At 39.8% G+C, this 19196-nt stretch overlaps 1 protein-coding gene across 4 annotated transcripts in view; it reads right to left on the bottom strand.

The window, feature by feature from the left end:
* Positions 1–19196, bottom strand: part of tmem63c (transmembrane protein 63C) — a 180952-nt gene that overhangs the window by 44309 nt on the left and 117447 nt on the right. For 3 of the 4 annotated variants that reach the window (XM_051920106.1, XM_051920107.1, XM_051920108.1), the window contains 2 exons: positions 9648–9727; positions 8081–8113 (listed from right to left, as the gene is read on the bottom strand). In XM_051920106.1, coding sequence (XP_051776066.1) covers positions 8081–8113; positions 9648–9727 — 113 coding nt within the window. The remainder of the gene's footprint in view (positions 1–8080; positions 8114–9647; positions 9728–19196) is intronic. The other variant, XM_051920109.1, reaches the window with a different exon arrangement.

The raw sequence follows: 19196 nt of genomic DNA, 5'->3' as shown, positions 1-19196 counted from the left end.
CAAATACTGATTCAAAATAATGAGCAAAAAAAGCACAGAAGCAACAGGGCTGCACCAGATCTTTGGGACTATTACTATGTCATCTCGTCACTTTGCAGACAGTCCAGGAACCAAATCCTGGTATGCAGATACAAAATAGGATGACTCAATAAACTTTACCTTTCTTACAACATCCTGAATAAAAGGTGATAAAAAAGAGGAATAGCTGACAAAAGTACCGGGCCTATTTCAGAAGAAACTTTGTACCTTCTCATTGTTGTTTAAAATCGAGTAGTGTTGACTTCTTTTTAGAATACCGTAGACCCCTGCAAAGTCGCAGGTTCAGAGTTCGCGGACTCAGTCATTCATGGATTTTTCCTTAGAACCTATCTAATAATTGTTAGTGGAAAGCGCAAATATCCTCCGCAATTTTTATGGCTTTTATCGTGGCAATACTGCACTGTAGAGAGACCAGGAAGCAACTGTACTGGAAAACACAGATTGGGATGGTGAAAGTAGCCGATAGAATTTGAAACCGCAACTCCCAGCAGTCCCTGCAGTGGCTCTGATTGGTCTTCTGCTGAGGGTGCTGTGGCTGTTGGGGTCAAAGTATGTCAGCGCAGCTTTCACAAAAAGGGCCTGTAACCAAAAACAAAAAAAAAAGTTTTTGTAATTTGTGTTACAAGTTCCTGTCTGCCTGCCTTCTGTTGGGTTACCTGTACTTATTCGTTTTGTCCTGGATCGTTTCGTGCATCTGGATTGTCTGCCATCTGCCTGTGTACATGAGGACTGTAAGTGGATTCAAGGCCATCCTGCAAAGAATGGAGCGCTCCTGAACCCGTCCACCCATCTTCACCATTTCAGGAACTAGCGGTAGGACTATCTTTACATTCCCATTCAACGTGCGGATCTCTGGACTATCTATTTTCATCATTACATTTCATCTGTTGCCGTTTTTCATAAATGTTTTTCATGATTTACTCTGTGTGTTTTGTTTGTGCTTTGTTGTATTTAATGTGTAATCGTCGTAAGGGGAACAGGGGTGGTATTGTTGTTTTCATTTATTTCATTTGTTTTCATTACATTCTTTATTTGCTGTTTGATTACCAGTTTGTTTTGTTTCTGTCTCTGTTTGCGAGTGCGTGCGGGTCCGGCCAAGGCTGGGTGTGTCCCTGGAATCTCCACCATAAAAATAAATAAATCGCCATCTTCTCGATGGTGTGAATCTTAGTGGCACCGGACCGCTACAGCGTTATTCATTTCTCCTTGCTGCTGATTGACTGTGATGCATCCCCAGCTGAGTGTTCTTCAAAAAAAACCCCTCTTAAAAAACGCTGATAGACTACCTTCACATTGCTCCCTTACTTGCTGGGCTTACTTGCGGCTGCTCTGTCGCGTGATATGCTCCTCGCGCGACACTACGCATACTTAAAAGCCTGAACAACACCTGTCCTTTTTGGCTGATTGCTTTGTTTCTCTCTCCTCCCCCAGACATCCTCTGCTCATGTGGTGGGTCCCGCTCCCATTGTGCTCCCTTATGATGTTTGCCTATTCTTTTAATCGATAACTAACTGCATACTGAGCTCGTTTTACTTCTGAAAGACACAAGTTTGTTTGAAGTGTTTGAATAAAGTTCCTGTCTCTACAATCTCCTGTGATTCTGTGACCCAAGCGTGACACCCTGCAGCCTCATTATTTCTGGGATTGAGCCGCTGCACTATAGCCTGCCAGCATCAGCGCTTACCTCTGTGTGCTTGCGTGCTGCCGGTTCAAGCGCAGTTGGCTCGGTGATTTCATCCATGGCGTCAGTTGCACCTTGTACATATTGTTCCCAACGTTTTTAAATAATTTTTACAGTTCATTATCAGCGTGTAAAATGATCAGTGTTGCAGTAATTGTGATGCTCTTTGCATGAAAAAAGTGTTCCATTAAAATTTCACTTTTTCTTTGTGAATTGTGACGTTTACTTAAAGTGCAGCAAAAAAGTATTTGGCGTCCAGGGATGCATTAACCCCCAAGTATGTGGTAGTTTAAGGGTTAAAGCCCCAAGAAACGCCCTGCACCGTCTAAGGCTTCTGGCAATGAAAACGCGCTTGCATGAACTACAGTACATATAGTGGTAACATTGGTATTTTACGCTCTAGCACTGCGGGAGACATAGCAGTACAGTATACAGGTTTACCTTTACATTCTTTTTTTTAGGTAATGTATTAAGCTGAGTTTGAAATTAAATTAAAGTGTTTAGGGGGCATAATTACGGTTTAAACTATAAAAATAGGCATTTATTTAACCACATCCAAAATTTGCAGTTTTTCACAATTCGCGGGTGCTCTAGGAACGTAACCTCCACGAATTTTGGGGGTGTACTGTACTATTGATTTTGTTCAACAACTAATTTAACTTGCTTAAATAAAATAAACCAATCAATAAATTGTTTTCTCTGTGACATTTGATATGGTAACTATGATAATAGATAATTAATATATTGAACACTCACACACACACACACACATCTACTCTACATATAAAATGCTAAGCCTAAAAGTGCAACGATTTTGTGCAACTATTTTATGTGATGTTTTTATGTCATGTTTTAATTTTAAAACCTATATATATATATGTTTGGTATCATTCTTTTCAGAATTTATAGAACTTTAATGTGATGTTGTTAGATTTTCAGAATCTTATTCCATTTTTAAATTATAAACTAAAAAATATCAAGAACTCACGTCCCGCGAGGAGGGACTTAACCAAGAGTGCCAACAGATTTAACCACGCCTGGGGCTGTAAATTAAAGACAGAGTTGGACAGCTGTTGTACTGGCTTTTAAATGTTCGACGTGCCACGTGAGATGCAGATCATGCAGCATGACAGCAGCAAGCCAGCAGCTGATCGAGCAAAGAGGAGGTTAAAAAAAAACTGTATTTGTTTCTCATTTAAGAGGGGGTTTCGGAGGAGCGGCCGCATCTCCTTGAGGTGCGTTCAGCCCCCCTCTTCACAATGCGAGCAGTAGACTGGCCGCAACTGGGGGTTGGGCGCTGAAGGCGCCAGGGGGGCTTGCCCCTCTAGTGTATATATACATACATACATACATAAATAGACATACATATTGTCCAACCAGGGAACACAATGTCCACATTGTTGGAGCACCAACTGGATTGCTCCTTTTTATTAAATGCAGAGTCTCAAAATAAACAGGCACTCAATGATACAAATAAGTCAACGCTCAGGAAGGTTCAATGCTCTGTCGGTTTTTGGATGGAAACTCTGTTCCATGGGCTGCTCTCTCCTGATTGAAACGTACCCCACTGGGGGCACCTCAGCTTTATAGTGGCTGGGCAGAATCAGTTGCCCTCATTAGGTGGTTTCTTAGGGCTGTGGGAGAAAGAAGAGATGATACTATGAGCAAATATTCCCCTTCCCTTATTTGTCAATACATTTTGTTATTTGTCTATATTTGTTAATATTTACATTCTTCATGCTGCACTGAGAGTGTGCTTAATACAAACGATGGACACAGGCCACATTGACACAGGCCATACTGACAGGCCACGCAAGTAGCAGCACTAACCAAAAGTTGGATGGACAACTGAATATGGTGTGATGTCCTGGACAAGAAGAAAAGAAATGTGACCACATTGTAATATGGAAAGAGAAGTTCAGCAAAGCTCAATAGCTAGCAAGTGCTGTTTTGCTGTTGATCACAGTACTCTCAGATGTGTATTGGCTCTCATCTTGATTATGATTAAATATCAGTGTAACACACAGAGTTCTGACCTTTACACATATCCATTTCAAGCACTGCTTTCCATATACGTTTACATCGGTGGACTACATACATCTTATGAAAAACACAAAAAAAAATACTGCTTATGAGTGAATGATGCAAACAAATGAAAACTGTAAACATCTAATAATAACAATATATACTTAAATTTCATGTTCTTTGCACTTATTACAGATTTCAATTCAAAAAGAATACACTTTCCTCTAAACTGTGTTTTGCAATAGCCAAATCACTAAGAAAAGCAGGAACTGATCAAATGCAGGCATGTTTTACTCATGGACAATTGTGTATAGCATTATCAAAAGCAAGCAGCTCCAGTGACCTAATAATATTATTATCATTACTTATTATTTACCTGATGCCTTTATCCAAGGCAACTTAGAACATCCAAGATACAATTGGATACATTTCTTTTGTTTTTCCCAATTGAAGCACAGGCATGTGAAATGAATTGCTCAGGGTCACGTTGTGTCAGTAGTGTGACTTGAACCCACAAACTCAGGGCTTGAAGTTCAACGCATTAACCACTACACCACACTACATTCCAATAATATGGTAATAAAACAAACTGCAAATATTGAATGCAGAAAAGCATTTTGTTAGTTACCTAGTATTTCTTATTCTCCTCATTAACTAATGACACTATAACTGATGGCAATTGCCATACAAAATCTTTCAGGCAAAGCCAGGTAACACAGCTATTCTGTCAATTAACCTATACTGAGTAACATTTTAGTAAAGACCAACTGTTTTAGATAGAACTTTATTTGTCCCCAAGGGGGAAATCTGTCTTTTTTTTAACCAAACCTTGTGGTAAAATTAACAAAAAGTGAGTTTCATGTTAATGGCTTTTCTAACTAAAATTACATTGTTGTGCCATTTACCACATCTCACTTTGGAGCATTTGGTATTTTAATTCACTTAATGAGTTTTTATTTCTTCTTTATTCTCATTGTCATGCAATCGCATCAGAGGGTCACCATCCGGATTCCTCCTAGATATGTAATACCACTGTGGGCCGAGGTGTGGAGATTTCTCCAACTATGTTGACTTCCTTTGCCTTTACAGTGCCAAGAAACCACCCAGTGAGTGTCTTCCAGTCTCAGGACCACAAAAGCCCAGCCGCCCAGAAGGAGGTGTCACTCGCCGGCTAGAGAGCAGATTTGATGGGTTCAAGCCCAGAATTCAGCCAATGAAGAAGCTTGGATTGGTAGCCATTTATTTGTTAGAACACCAGACAGCAGCATTTTTTTTTGGTATTCGTACCATTGAGTGTGGTTTCATTTTCAGTTTATATGTAAATGGGGAAGGTTGGGTGAGTGCCCCAAAATTTATCATGGTTTTGATCCATCATTACTTCAGATGACCACATCATACATAAAGTGATATCATTTGTGTCAAGTGCCTCAGAAACTAACTTACATGTATATTGGTAAATAGCATGTGAACTAAACAACGTCTGACATCAAAACAACAGAACATGGTGTCCGGATGAGCACACGAAGAAGAAGTGAGTTAAAACATTATGTAAGAGGCATGCTGTTTGTCAGAGAAAGGACTGAGAGTACTGCTGTGAATTTAATAGAGGCTTAGGCATTTGTACTAAAAATCCAACCATTCATCTTCTTAACCCTCTTTTCAATTACAGGGGTTATGGGAATGAGGAGCCAAAGCAGCAATGAAACTTGGACGCAGACGCAGACAGAACACAGACACATCCACACTCATGCCAAACAAATTTCGACTTACAACTGACCACTTCATGTTTTTTAAAGAGGCCCCGGCCCCCCCCTTCTCTGGACTCTGTTCTGACTACAGCAGGATTTGGTCCTGCAGAGCCAAAGTGGCTGTTCCACCCAGTATTCTAACTAAAAACACACATTTTAAGTAAGACACTGCATTCTGCGCTTTATACCTGATGTCACTCTTCTGTTGCAGATGTTCCTTACTGCTTATATTTATCTTTGCTGGGATAAAATAAATAAACAAAAAAAAAAAAAACAAAGTGGAGTGGGGAGGAGTAGGAAACCCCAAATCCCTTCAGTTTTTTCTTCCCTTTTTCTTTGACTAAAAGCAGCTGCTTAATGATCAACGCTCATAATGAGTCAAACTGGCTGATTATGTGATGTCTCTCTTGTTATTTGGCAATCACAGTTAATTGCCTTTTGGTTAATAAAAAAAATAAAATAAAATAAAAAATAAAGAATTCAAAAATTCTTGACAAGCAAGTGACTTAAAATGAAACCATAAAAAACTGAAGTAACAGCACTCTTGTGCACTGAAAATTGCAGCAGCAATAAGCATCTTTCTAAAAGTCAAGAAAAAATTGCACTTTTAAGTTCAAAGAGAGCAGACAAATAGTTAGTCTGTCGGACTGAATGAGGAGTTCAAATAACGACCTACAATTAATACAGGAGAAAGTAGGGTGAAATGACACCCTAGATTACAATTTGTAATCTAATTAGTTAGCCAATAAAATTTGTAATTTCATCCTACTTTCTCCTGTATCAATCTATGGCTAACATGGTACAACACTCTACTGCTATGACCTAAAATTAACTAACTGGTTCAAAAAAGGCCAGCAGTCAAAGCCCTGAACAGGACTGCCCATGCCTCATGTTACAGCATGCTTGTATGAAATGATCTTCCATCTATCCATCTGTCCATTTATTCATTCATTAACGTATTTTCCAAGTCTGCTTATTCTTTTAGAGGACTCTGTGTTGCCGGAGCTTGTCCCAGCCTTGCTGGGTACAAGACAGGGACCAGGCCTGAATGTGATACCAGTTTATACTCATATTGTGCTTTCTCACTGTTTTAATAAGTATCCAGTCATTTTAATAAACACATCTCTGGAAATTGGGACAGGAGAAAACTGGAGTTCTTGGGAAAACAAAAACCCATGCAGACATGTGGACAAAGTGTTGCCTCAAAGTAATAAATGGGATAGGATACACACCAACATTTCTGAAAATGTGTGACAGCAGCACTAACTGTCACACCACTGTCCTGTTTAGAAGGAGTTCAGTCACCTTGCTATTTATTAATGTCAGTCCTGGGACACCAAGGCCAGTGTTGGGAATGGAGTCGGCCCACCTTCAGTATTAGCCACACCAAACTGGCAAAATGAGATTATATTGCATTCATTCTACTGTAAGTTTTGTTGGTCAGCAGCAGAAGTTTTAGGGGGCTAAAAGTAGGTCTATGCATTAAGAAAATAATCACATTTTGAGGGGTTTTACCTAATTCTTTAAAAAGCCTGTAATGAAATTCAGATCAGATTCTATAAAATTATTAAAATGTGTGCGGTTTCCAAAAGAAATGACTAATGATTAACTGATTTAATGCTTTTGTTATGTTGATGAACCGTTGAAAAGAAAAATCAAGATTATTTTTGGTCATCATTGACCACCACGAACCAGACTATGAATCCCAGTTGCAGACCTGTTGCTTCTTATTGAGCTTATTCTTACTCTCTGTTCCCCACACCATGCAAGCAGGTTACATTCACAGATGTCTAGCCACAGATCCAGTCTGTTAGCCCCAGGTATGTGTTCTTCTTTCTGAGCCTTTATGTTTTCTTCTTTCAGTTTCCACAAGTTTTCTAAAAGCAGGCCGTCACGCATGGACCTAGACCATTTAGTCATTGATATAACCAAATGATCAGAGAGGTTACCAAAACCGACATTTCATCACAGAAGTTGGAGTAACCACAGAACATCTTTGGGATCATACTTAGATAGCAGACAGGGGAGCTTACTGTGTAGCTTTGCTGGTCACAGCTTTACAATATTAGCCCTGAAGCAATCTGCCCAACATCAGGACATTAGTTTGAGGAGAGCCCAAGTTCTCCAATGTCTCCTGGACTGGGGAAGAATGATAAAATGACAGAGCTGGCTCTGGCCCTGTTATCTAAACAAGCTGAAAAAGAGAGCAAATGCATATTTGAAAAGGATTAATGGAGAGTTATGAGCCTTGCTTATTGTGGTCTTAATCTGACAGCTACAGGAGGAGAACTGGGAAATTCTAATTCTCATACTACATTCTCCCAGAAAGTACAGGTTACCTGGTTTCATTATGTCAGTTGCATTCATAGCAATGTCACACACTGATTTTTTAAAGTTCTTTGAAAAGGAGCCACTGTCCTGTCAAGTGGAAGCAAGAAAAAAGACACAATGGGAGATTACTGCCTTACTTTAAACTGCCTCTCCTACATGGGCATGGATGTGGTGGCTCATGACAAAAGCTGAAAAGATGTAACCTGTGCAGCAGATTTCCCAAATGCACCATCACCACAATAAATAACATGGTTACTCATAGGACATCCAGCGACGGCGAGAGACACGGCTGGTTTCAGGAAAAATAACAAAGAAACAGAGGTCAGCACAACAGCACCATGGACAAATGCCTCAGTGTAAAAGAACACATGCAGCGGCAACAGAAAATAAAAGAGAATTCTCATTTTACTTGCAAGATGTACTTTCTAAGAGAGGGCATAGTACCCTCTAGTGGCAACTTGGAAAAACAAATTGGGTGAAGCACTCATAGTGAAGGTGTTCATGCTCAGAATAAGATCTATTTGTGAGATTCGAGGGCTGTGTTTCTGACGTGGATGTGAGCAACACAGGAGTACTACAAGCAACAGTCCTTTCTACTTTTTGCTTCACTCTGTACACCTCCGACTACAAACATAACAGCATGTCATGTCACTTGCAGAAATTCTCAGATGATTCTGTACTTATGGGGAGTACTGATAAGAGGGATGAGACAAAGAATAGGAGTCAGGTGGAGAACTTTGTTCCTTGGTACAAAGTGAATTATCTGCAGATTAACATTAGGAAAAGCCAAGGAACTCATTATCTATCTATCTATCTATCTATCTATCTATCTATCTATCTATCTATCTATCTATCTATCTATCTATCTATCTATCTATCTATCTATCTATCTATCTAATTTAATGAGCTTATGCAAAAAAAAAAAAAAACAAATTTCCACCTGGGGACAAATTAGGTTCTATGTGTTGTCACAAACGTGTGCTTGGGAGGCAGTCAAAGGGTTCAAACTGAGGTACTGACAAGCTGGACCATCATTTCGGCCTACTGATGACCTCACGCTGCTTCCTGTAAACATGCCCTTCCTGTTTTCTCCACTATACGAGATTCTATCAATCAGTCCCAGTGTTTGGAACTCTCATCAGTCTCAAAAGATTACTCAAATCCTCACAATATATGGGGTGGATTCCCAATTCTTTTTGCCTTGTCTTGTGTTTCCTTACACTGTCTATCTATTAGATCTACTGTTGATTTAGAGACTGAAGGGACTGCAAACCTCTGGTACAGTTGGGCAAAGGCACACATGTTATTTTATCATTCTCTGTGCCTTGAAGCCTTTGTGGCAGGTTTCTGATACAAACATATTCACTTTGTGTTAAACCGGTATGGCTTTATTAAGTCTCTTTCAGGGCTGGTAAAAGAACAGTAATGTTTACTAACTGTTTAGCAATGGAATCACTTTACACTACTTGCTATATTCAGCTCAATGGCAGTGATCGAACGGTGGATAGAAGAGACTAAACTGGAAAAAAATAACTACATAGAGGATGTCAACTTGAAGAGGATGGCAGGACAGATCAGGAAGCAGCATTTTGTAGTATAAAATTACAGATAGACATGTTAGAAATAAAAACATATTAACTTGAGGTGCCAGAGAGCCTTCCATGAGGGATAATTAAGCACTCAATATAACACTAACAGAGACAGATAAAGGTAACACAGAAATACCTTCATTTTCTAACTTAGTCTCCATTCTTCAGCTTGAAATTAATGTAAATCTCCATGAAAAATTGAAGTGAAATGCATTGCTGTGGCAGATTACTTACCTGTCATTATCCATGAGCAGGGCGAGCCGTCCATAATCCCAAGCTGCTTTCCTAAGGCAGGAGAACACAAAAAGAAGAACCTGGAAAATCCATAAGGAAAACAATTAGTATAGCCACTATAGTGCCCCTGCACTGCGACAGACTGGCACCCTGTCTGGGGTTGGTTCCTGCCTTATGCTCTACACTAGTCAGGATAGGCTCCATTGGTCTGGTTTGAACAGGTTAGAAAATGACATGACAATGGTGGCTCTGGCCAGTATACCTGTCATCTGATTCTATGCGTGTTTAATTAAATTAGGAGTCATCTATTCAAAGCAACAGCCTTGCTGTAACAAATTGTGACATCTGTGTCCATATTTATGATGGGTCTTAGAGGAGGAAAATGGTCTTACCTGGCTCAAAAATCTCAGAGTGATGCAAATTTGGTCCTATTCTTAGGAATTAGAATAACAACATTTATTCTAGGAAACTAGTCCTAACTTCACCAGGATTTAGGAGAGCTCATGAGCTGTCCTAACTGAGTAGGAGCTTCCAGAAGATGCACATGCATCCTGGGAAAGGTGGAATGTTTTGTAAACTCAGAAAAACAAAGAACTTGAAAAAAAAATTAATTTGACAGAGATGGAATAATAATTGTAACAAAACTTGTATGTGATATTAACGTTTCATGTAAATGGAGAAAATAAACACTGTCAGATAAAATAAAAGTGTTGGTAACGTTACATTTTTTGGCCACAGGGAAAATTAAACTTTGCAATAGTAATGATTTGACTATGTCACATCCAACCATCTCACAAATTTTGCACCAGACTTTGAAGGCCCGTACAACGTGTGAGGTAATACACAGATTTACACATTTTCTCACCACTCTACATGACATAATCTCTGGTTTTCCTGGAGTTGTTGGTGTGAATGACTGCACATACATAAAGATCATTGCCCCAAGTACATGAAAGTAGACTGAAGTGGTATGGACATGTGATGAGGAGAGACAATGAATATGTGGGAAAAAAAGCGATGGGAATGGAAGTACAGGGGAAGAGAAAGCAAGGGAGGCCAAAGCAGTGGTGGATGGATAAAGTGAAAGAAGACTTGAAGGAAAAATGTCTGACTGGGGAGGAGGTGCATGACCAAGCCGTATGGAGAAGGATGATCAAGCATATCAACCCCAAAGGTACGAGGGAAAAGATGACGGTGAAGATAGAAGAAGTTACCATTTTATAGCTCAGGGTGCCATTCATTCTCAAACAAGAAGTCCTACTCCTCCCTAGGAGTGTGCGTAGAACACTTCATAATTACTTCTCATGTCCTACTCTGGGGAGACAAATTCTTACCTAATCACACTTCTAGTGCAAGTACTAGGAGCAATTCTGAGACACTTGATAAATAAGGTCACTAAACTCCATCATTCATTTATATTGGCTTTAATTTCATTAATTCTTCAAACATTACCTTCTTGCTAGTATTTTTAGTTTGCTGTTGTGCTCTTTAACATTTTTGTGAATCGCTTTGAGCATGAGAAAGGCACTCCATAAGTAAGATGTATTGGTATTATCAGCCTGACTCCTGATTCGCTGACGCTGCATCTCAATACACAAGCAGCAGTAGAGGACATGAACATTAACTAGGCGATAAAAAAAAACAAAAAACATGTCAATCATTGCATCACCATTAGAGCTGTCTGAAAGTGCTTGGCCTCTAAGATGATCTACTTGGGTTTTCGCGGCCTCCTATCATTGAATGCTTGTCCTCAAGATAATAGTCCCTTTACTTCTGCACACATACAAATAAACATGTCTATCTGCCTGACTATATACTCTGTGTGATGGCTGCTTCTCGCTACTGCAGCGCAGCTCTGCCCACGCAATGCACTGAGTGACATTTAGTCATCATCAATCCAGCATTATCAAGGCCAGATCTGTAAAACAAAAAGCGAACAGCTAGCAGGAAAAGCCTGTGTTCTTCTTTTTCTCCGCAGCTCTCACTGTGAGATGAGCAAAAGAAATGTAATTTAATTCTGACACTGGAATTGGGATTGTGGGCACTATTCTACTCTGTTATTTGTGATACCCGGGTTCCCCTGGGTGTCTTATGCACTGTTACATGTCGTGAATTTGTCTTTGTCATCTGGCCTATTGGAAATACCTACTCATCCATGAACAAATACCCTTCTCATCCCTACTGTCATCGTGAATAGAGAATGTGATCAAGTGAAGCCAATTTTCTACCGGAATATCTTCATTTATTTACTGAATTTCTGTGTTAGGAGAAAATAGGAGTTTAATTAGCATCTTGTAACAAAATCACTGTTTTCCACGTTTTTTTTAGCAGTGGGGGAAAAACTGAAAAGTGCCCTGTGAAATTTCCTAGTTTAATCAGACCAGCACAATTGAGTGATTATAATGGCAAATCTGTAAAGAAGTCCTCTTATGTACATACACACTGGCAAGTAGCTCTTAGGAGGACACCAGCAAGGTTACAGTTAAGAAGAGAATACTTAATGTTTCACAATTGATGCTGTGAAATGTTGAAGAGGAGCACCAACTGCTCTTTTGAATTCAGTTTGGGAAGCTTTGTGGTACCAATGGGGGTTTTCTCGTTCCAGAATCCTAGCTAAAGCTGCCATTCACCATATGAATGATTTTTTTCCTGTAATTTGTGCATGTTTTCCTTAGATTACAATTTAAAATGGTCTAGGTTATCAAGAATATTGTAATAACTCAAATAAGTGTTGTTGTGTTCCAAAAGGGTTTTGTTTGTGAGTAAGTGGGAGTTTTCTTTAAACTACTTGGATGTACATTAAGAGTAATATAGTAGATGTGCATTAGTGGATGTGACCTGTGGCTTTTCTCAAGGCTTTAAGAATTAAAGATGAAGATCTTCATGAATCACAGGTTAAGAAAGTCCCCCTTAGCCTAACAATTACCACAGATAGTCTGAGCAAGTTCAATCTGAATAGTAACATCATCACACCTCACCAGCAGCTTATGATAAGAGAAACCAGATGGAAAACAATTAAGATAATTTCTACAGCAGTCACTTCAAATCGAAAATATTTTTTATTAAAAAAGATCACCAAATTTAACAATATTTTTTAGTTTTTTTTTTTTTCAAATACAGTAAAGTCTGTCAGTGAGCTCACCACCAGGGGTCACAACAACCCAGAATAAAAATTGAAGAGCATCCTAAAAATACTCATATGTTTCAAAATATATAAGAATAAGGAACAAACAATAAATGCAGTTAAGAGACAACAAACCAGAAAAAATAAATCTGAACTACTGCATCAGGAAGCAGGGCTATCATCAGAATCAACAGCTAAGTTTGCAATATGTCATATTATAGTAATATATTCAGCTGGACTGGGAATCACTATGCACCTCATGATTCAATCCGATTATGATTCAGGGTGCCGCAGTGCATCTTACTTTTATAATAATTTATATGATTTGGTTTCTGTTTTCTTACTGTTTGAGCACACTGCTGCTTTAAAAGCAAGAGTTACTGTTCATCATGAAAAACAATCTGCTGAATTAAATTCCAATATTTTATTTTATTAATGCAATACAGTAGGAAATGGAAGTGCCAACTGGCAGGTTGCCACATGTGTCAGCATATTTTCTAGTATTGCTTAGAGTCAACAAGAAAAAGAAACATGTGTTTGTGCTGCAGGATTTCGGGATTCAATTAACATAAATGTTTTGTTCTTACTCACTTAACATAAAGGTGTCCATTATAAGTGTGTTTTACTGCAGCCTTTTCACTGAACACCTTTGGAGATACGGTTAATCCAAAAAAGTGGGCTGTGAAACACAAGTAAATCAAGGGGTGCTTTGCAAACTTTTACCTCGTTTTTTTCACCTGGCACAATCATATGTTTTCAATCTATAATTTAGTTGGAAATATTAGCTGTATATACAGTGGATTCCGATTCAACAGGGCTGAGGGGAAGCTGAATGGAGTTAAGTACAGATATCTCCTTCATGAAAACCTGCTGGAGAGTGCTCTGGACACTCGGACTGGGCCAATGGTTCACCCTCCAACACGACAATGACACAAAGCACAAAGCAAAGACAACACAGGAGCGTCTCTGGGTTGCCCAGCCAGAGCCCAGACTTGAACCCAATCGAACATTTCTGGAGAGACCTAAAAGTAGCTGCCCACCAACGGTCTACACCCAACCTGGCAGAGCGTGAGAGGATCAATAAAGAAGAATCACAGAAAATCCCCAAATCCAGGTGTGCAGAGCTTGTCACGTCATATTCAGGAAGACTTCAGGCCGTAATTGCTGCACCACAGGGGCTTCAACCAAGTGTTGAGTACAAATTCTGAATACTTGTGCCAGTTTTTTATTTTTAAGAAATTTACAAAAAAAATTCAAAAATCCTGTTTTCACTTTGTCATTCTGGGGTATTGAGTGTTGCTTGATATGGGTAAAAAATGAATTTAAATGATATTAGTATAAGATTGGAAGATAACAAAACATGAAAAAAAAAACAGAAGGGTGGTTTGAATACAAACAACATGTCACTAACAAAATGTCACAATCAAAAGCAAAGCACAGATGCATGTTGGGTCTGAATTTCCTGCAATATACACAGGGACCATGCGAAATTAAAGCAGAAAAAGCGCATGCGATATCAATTACTTTGTTCAAATATTTGTGGGTAGTTGAACTCTGAAGTAATTTTGTTTATTATTGGTTATTGGTTGTTATATGTGGTTTTTGGTGTGCCCTCAGAGACCTGAATATGTTTTGGCACTAACAATCTCTACTTTACATAAGCTGAAGGGTTTCCTTATCAAATTAAATCACTGCTTTATAATGATCAATGGTTTATGTGTGAGAACTACAGTGCTTTTCAGAGGGTGTAAGGCTTTCACAGGACCGAAGTGTTCATGTGCATTGTCAAAATGAAAATATTCAAGTACAGTGCATCCGGAAAGTATTCACAGCGCATCACTTTTTCCACATTTTGTTATGTTACAGCCTTATTCCAAAATGGATTAAATTCATTTTTTCCCCAGAATTCTACACACAACACCCCATAATGACAACATGAAAAAAGTTTACTTGAGGTTTTTGCAAATTTATTAAAAATAAAAAAATTGAGAAAGCACATGTACATAAGTATTCACAGCCTTTGCCATGAAGCTCAAAATTGAGCTCAGGTGCATCCTGTTTCCCCTGATCACCCTTGAGATGTTTCTGCAGCTTAATTGGAGTCCACCTTGTGGTAAATTCAGTTGATTGGACATGATTTGGAAAGGCACACACCTGTCTATATAAGGTCCCACAGTTGACAGTTCATGTCAGAGCACAAACCAAGCATGAAGTGAAAGGAATTGTCTGTAGACCTCCGAGACAGGACTGTCTCGAGGCACAAATCTGGGGAAGGTTACAGAAAAATTTCCGCTGCTTTGAAAGTCCCAATGAGCACAGTGGCCTCCATCATCCGTAAGTGGAAGAAGTTCGAAACCACCAGGACTCTTCCTAGAGCTGGCCAGCCATCTAAACTGAGCGATTGGGGGAGAAGGGCCTTAGTCAGGGAGGTGACCAAGAACCCAATGGTCACTCTGTCAGAGCTCCAGAGGTCCTCTGTGGAGAGAGGAGAACCTTCCAGAAGGACAACCATCTCTGCAGCAATCCACCAATCAGGCCTGTATGGTAGAGTGGCCAGACGGAAGCCACTCCTTAGTAAAAGGCACATGGCAGCCCGCCTGGAGTTTGCCAAAAAGGCACCTGAAGGACTCTCAGACCATGAGAAAGAAAATTCTCTGGTCTGATGAGACAAAGATTGAACTCTTTGGTGTGAATTCCTAGGCGTCACGTTTGGAGGAAACCAGGCACCGCTCATCACCAGGCCAATACCATCCCTACAGTGAAGCATGGTGGTGGCAGCATCATGCTGTGGGGATGTTTTTAAGTGTCAGGAACTGGTAGACTAGTCAGGATAAAGGGAAAGATGACTGCAGCAATGTACAGAGACATCCTGGATGAAAACCTGCTCCAGAGTGCTCTTGACCTCAGACTGGGGCAACGGTTCATCTTTTAGCAGGACAACGACCCTAAGCACACAGCCAAGATATCAAAGGAATGGCTTCAGGACAACTCTGTGAATGTCCTTGAGTGGCCCAGCCAGAGCCCAGACTTGAATCCGATTGAACATCTCTGGAGAGATCTTAAAATGGCTGTGCACCGACGCTTCCCATCCAACCTGATGGAGCTTGAGAGGTGCTGCAAAGAGGAATGGGCGAAACTGGCCAAGGATAGGTGTGCCAAGCTTGTGGCATCATATTCAAAAAGACTTGAGGCTGTAATTGCTGCCAAAGGTGCATCGACAAAGTATTGAACAAAGGCTGTGAATACTTATGTACATGGGATTTCTCAGTTTTTTTTATTTTTAATAAATCTGCAAAAATCTGAAAAAGTAAACTTTTTTCACATTGTCAATATGAGGTGTTGTGTGTAGAATTCTGAGGAAAAAAATTAATTTAATCCATTCTGGAATAAGGCTGTAACATAACAAAATGTGGAAAAAGTGATGCGCTGTGAAAACTTTCCGGATGCACTGTATATATACAATGTAGCAAAGGAGGACTATATTTGTGATGAGTGCAGGATATGTAGCATTCACTCCGGATTGTCGTTCAGGACATGGGTGAATGATGCAGGGAATTCCACACAACAGCTCAGAATGAAAATATGCCTGATATATTTGAGGACATATACCTGTATTTGAATAGGTGTATGTGTGCTCTGTGGTCATCAACACACACTTCATGACTGATTCGGTACATTAGAAACTCTTAGCTATTGCAATTATTACAACTAGTTAAGGAAATAACTACGAGGAAATAACAAACACACATGTCTCTTTCTTTCTTCTCCACTAACATCCCATAATACGTGCTCTTGTGCATGCTGGGAGGTGCACCCTGACATGTGAGACGTGTCTCTCAATTACTGCTGTCTCTCTAACATACAACCTTGGAAAGACATACAGCCTGTGGGAGCCATGCAAGTAACAAATTCATTGTACACACCAGAATAAACTTGAACTTTGAAGTGCCATTCATAGGATGACCAAACTGAAATGAAGGTCTATACCATAACTCGTGTTTGAAAAGGATTATTGATGGCAGGATTATGGATAGCCAGGCATTAAAGTGTGCTGGAAAATAGCAGAATGAAACATTTTTGTGTCTGAAGTACTGTAAAGTTGAGTACAAACTTTCATTGCTATTTTCAGCAAATAAACAGTAATGTACATTTGAAAATATTTTGTATTTAGCTATGGATGTGATAGCCCTATCATACTTCCCAAGCTCCCACCACCTAAAACCACCTTTCCAAGAGTGCAGCCTTTCTCTTAATTCTTCATGTTCTCCACTTTCTTGTCATTACCTTTACCTCAACCTACCCCTAACTCTACTTTCTCCCTTTGGAAGAAGTGCCCCATTAGTCTTGAAGGATTATCTTCATTTTATCCTGCTAGATTGGATGAGCTGTACTCATCCTCCACAGTGCCCTTGGAGCATTTACTTCTCAGGTACGTACACAATGATAGGAGAACCAAGACCTGGCAGCCACTGTGTATTCATAAGCTCTTGAATGGACATTCCTTTCTGTATACTGCTTGCCTCTCCCAGGGTCCTACCTCTGTTCTGGTACTACCTTCACAAATAATAATTCTGTGACCGCCCCAGCAACATCCTAGAAGCTAAAGCATATTTCATCAACATCAACCAATCAACAAACTAGAACATACACTGCCTGAGCTACAGTACATATTTCAACACAAAAATGTCTTCAATTTTTGAAAGATTTTGCTTTCTGAAGGCACATTTCCATTTATTCATTCTTTCAATTACAAATGACTATGTGTCCAGATCATCTGGTGACAAGTTTAAAGAGTTCAGATATGGGCAGCATGCCACATTAGCCTGTGTGACATATGCACTTGACAGTCTTCCCCACAGAGATGTGATTCAGTTCACTTATTCTCTTCAGGAAGTATTGGACTTCAAACCCTTAGGTTGTGGGTTCAAATCCTGTTACTGACACTATGTGACCAGGACCAAGTCACTTGACATGACAGTTGGAAAACCAAAAGAAATGCGACCAATTACATCATAAACATGTTGTAAGTAGTCTGGCATAAAGGCGTCAGACAAATAAGTAAATGTAATGTAAATGTAAAGAATGTTTAGACTTTCCAAGACTGTTGCACTTCAAGTACCTGTAATGAAGTGTGTCAGGGGTGTGTGGCAGTCCAGGGTTTTTAGTAAAACAGCGAGGCAGCTCCAGTCCCATGAGAGTAGGTGTGTGGGAGGAAAGCCGTACAGCCGCGGATATTTTGATGAATGAGCTAATTGTATGTAACATGCTTCAAAGCAGTTGGCACAGCTGTTCCTCACAGAGACTCTTCAGGTCATTTGGTGCACCTGCACTCACTGAGTTTTAAAGAGATCTGAGAATGAAATGAAGGGAGAGCAAAAGAGAAAGGAGAACGATCATGTATGTTGAGAGGTTTGACTGGGTGGAGGAAAGAATATTCAAAGGAGAGAGGGAGTGAAGGAATGCCTGGTTTTGACTAAGCAAGTGTAGGAAAGGAAGCATGCAGGTTGGGAAGCTCCATGTGGAGCCAAGGGAACAGCACATTCAGGGATGTGGTTGCTCCTGCTGAGCGTTGTAGGGGAGCAGGAGTGACCCTGATTGCTCTTGCAGTTGCTCCTCATATGTCAAAAGATGGTGGTGGGACAATGGAGCAGGACCCAGTGGCTCCCACGTAAGCAAAGAGATGATGGTGGGGACAAGAGCTGAAGATGCCGGCAACTTCACCTGCTGAGCAGGCCAACATGTTAAAGGCGAGGAGACAGGTTTGAGAGAGGGAGAGAAGCACTGTGACTTGGAGAACAGAAAAGGAAAAAATAGCCAAATCTGATTGTGTTTTATTCTTGGTTCTAACCTATTTATTTACTGCCATTATTTCTTTATGGATTTTAACTGCCACCTAGACACTGTTTTTATCGAGCCTCATTTATTTATTGAATATCTGTAATGCAATTTTTGCATGCAGTCTTGATTGATTGATTAAGAATAAAACACAAAATGCACTTTTGCAACATTTATGTTGTTTGTGTCTTCATTACGATTCTCCATTTTGGTATATGACTATCAATGTCTGGGGAAACAGGTAATGCCAAGGCTGTGGCCACCCAGGGCATCACAGTAACTCATTTAGATACCTGCCAGGGTCTTAAAAGTCTATTCTGTACTCTGAGATTAACAAAAGTGTTGGTGGATGTAACAAGAAACATCTCAGATCTTAAAAGCTTACGTGTGTGACCATCAAGGTCCTCAAAGTTAAGGGAAGGTATCTGCTGACCTCACAGTTCATGGCAGTCTTTGATCCATACATTTTCACAAACTTTACCAATTAAATGCTGATCACATCTGACTCATTTTTGACCCACCAGGCAGTCCCACAATGTGATCACACAAACCTATTTGTAGATTCAAATTATTTCACTGGGTTCACTTAC

This window comes from Erpetoichthys calabaricus, chromosome 16 (assembly GCF_900747795.2).
Source record: "Erpetoichthys calabaricus chromosome 16, fErpCal1.3, whole genome shotgun sequence".
NCBI classification, from domain to species: domain Eukaryota; kingdom Metazoa; phylum Chordata; class Cladistia; order Polypteriformes; family Polypteridae; genus Erpetoichthys; species Erpetoichthys calabaricus.
This window is presented reverse-complemented; position numbering and strand designations above follow the sequence as displayed.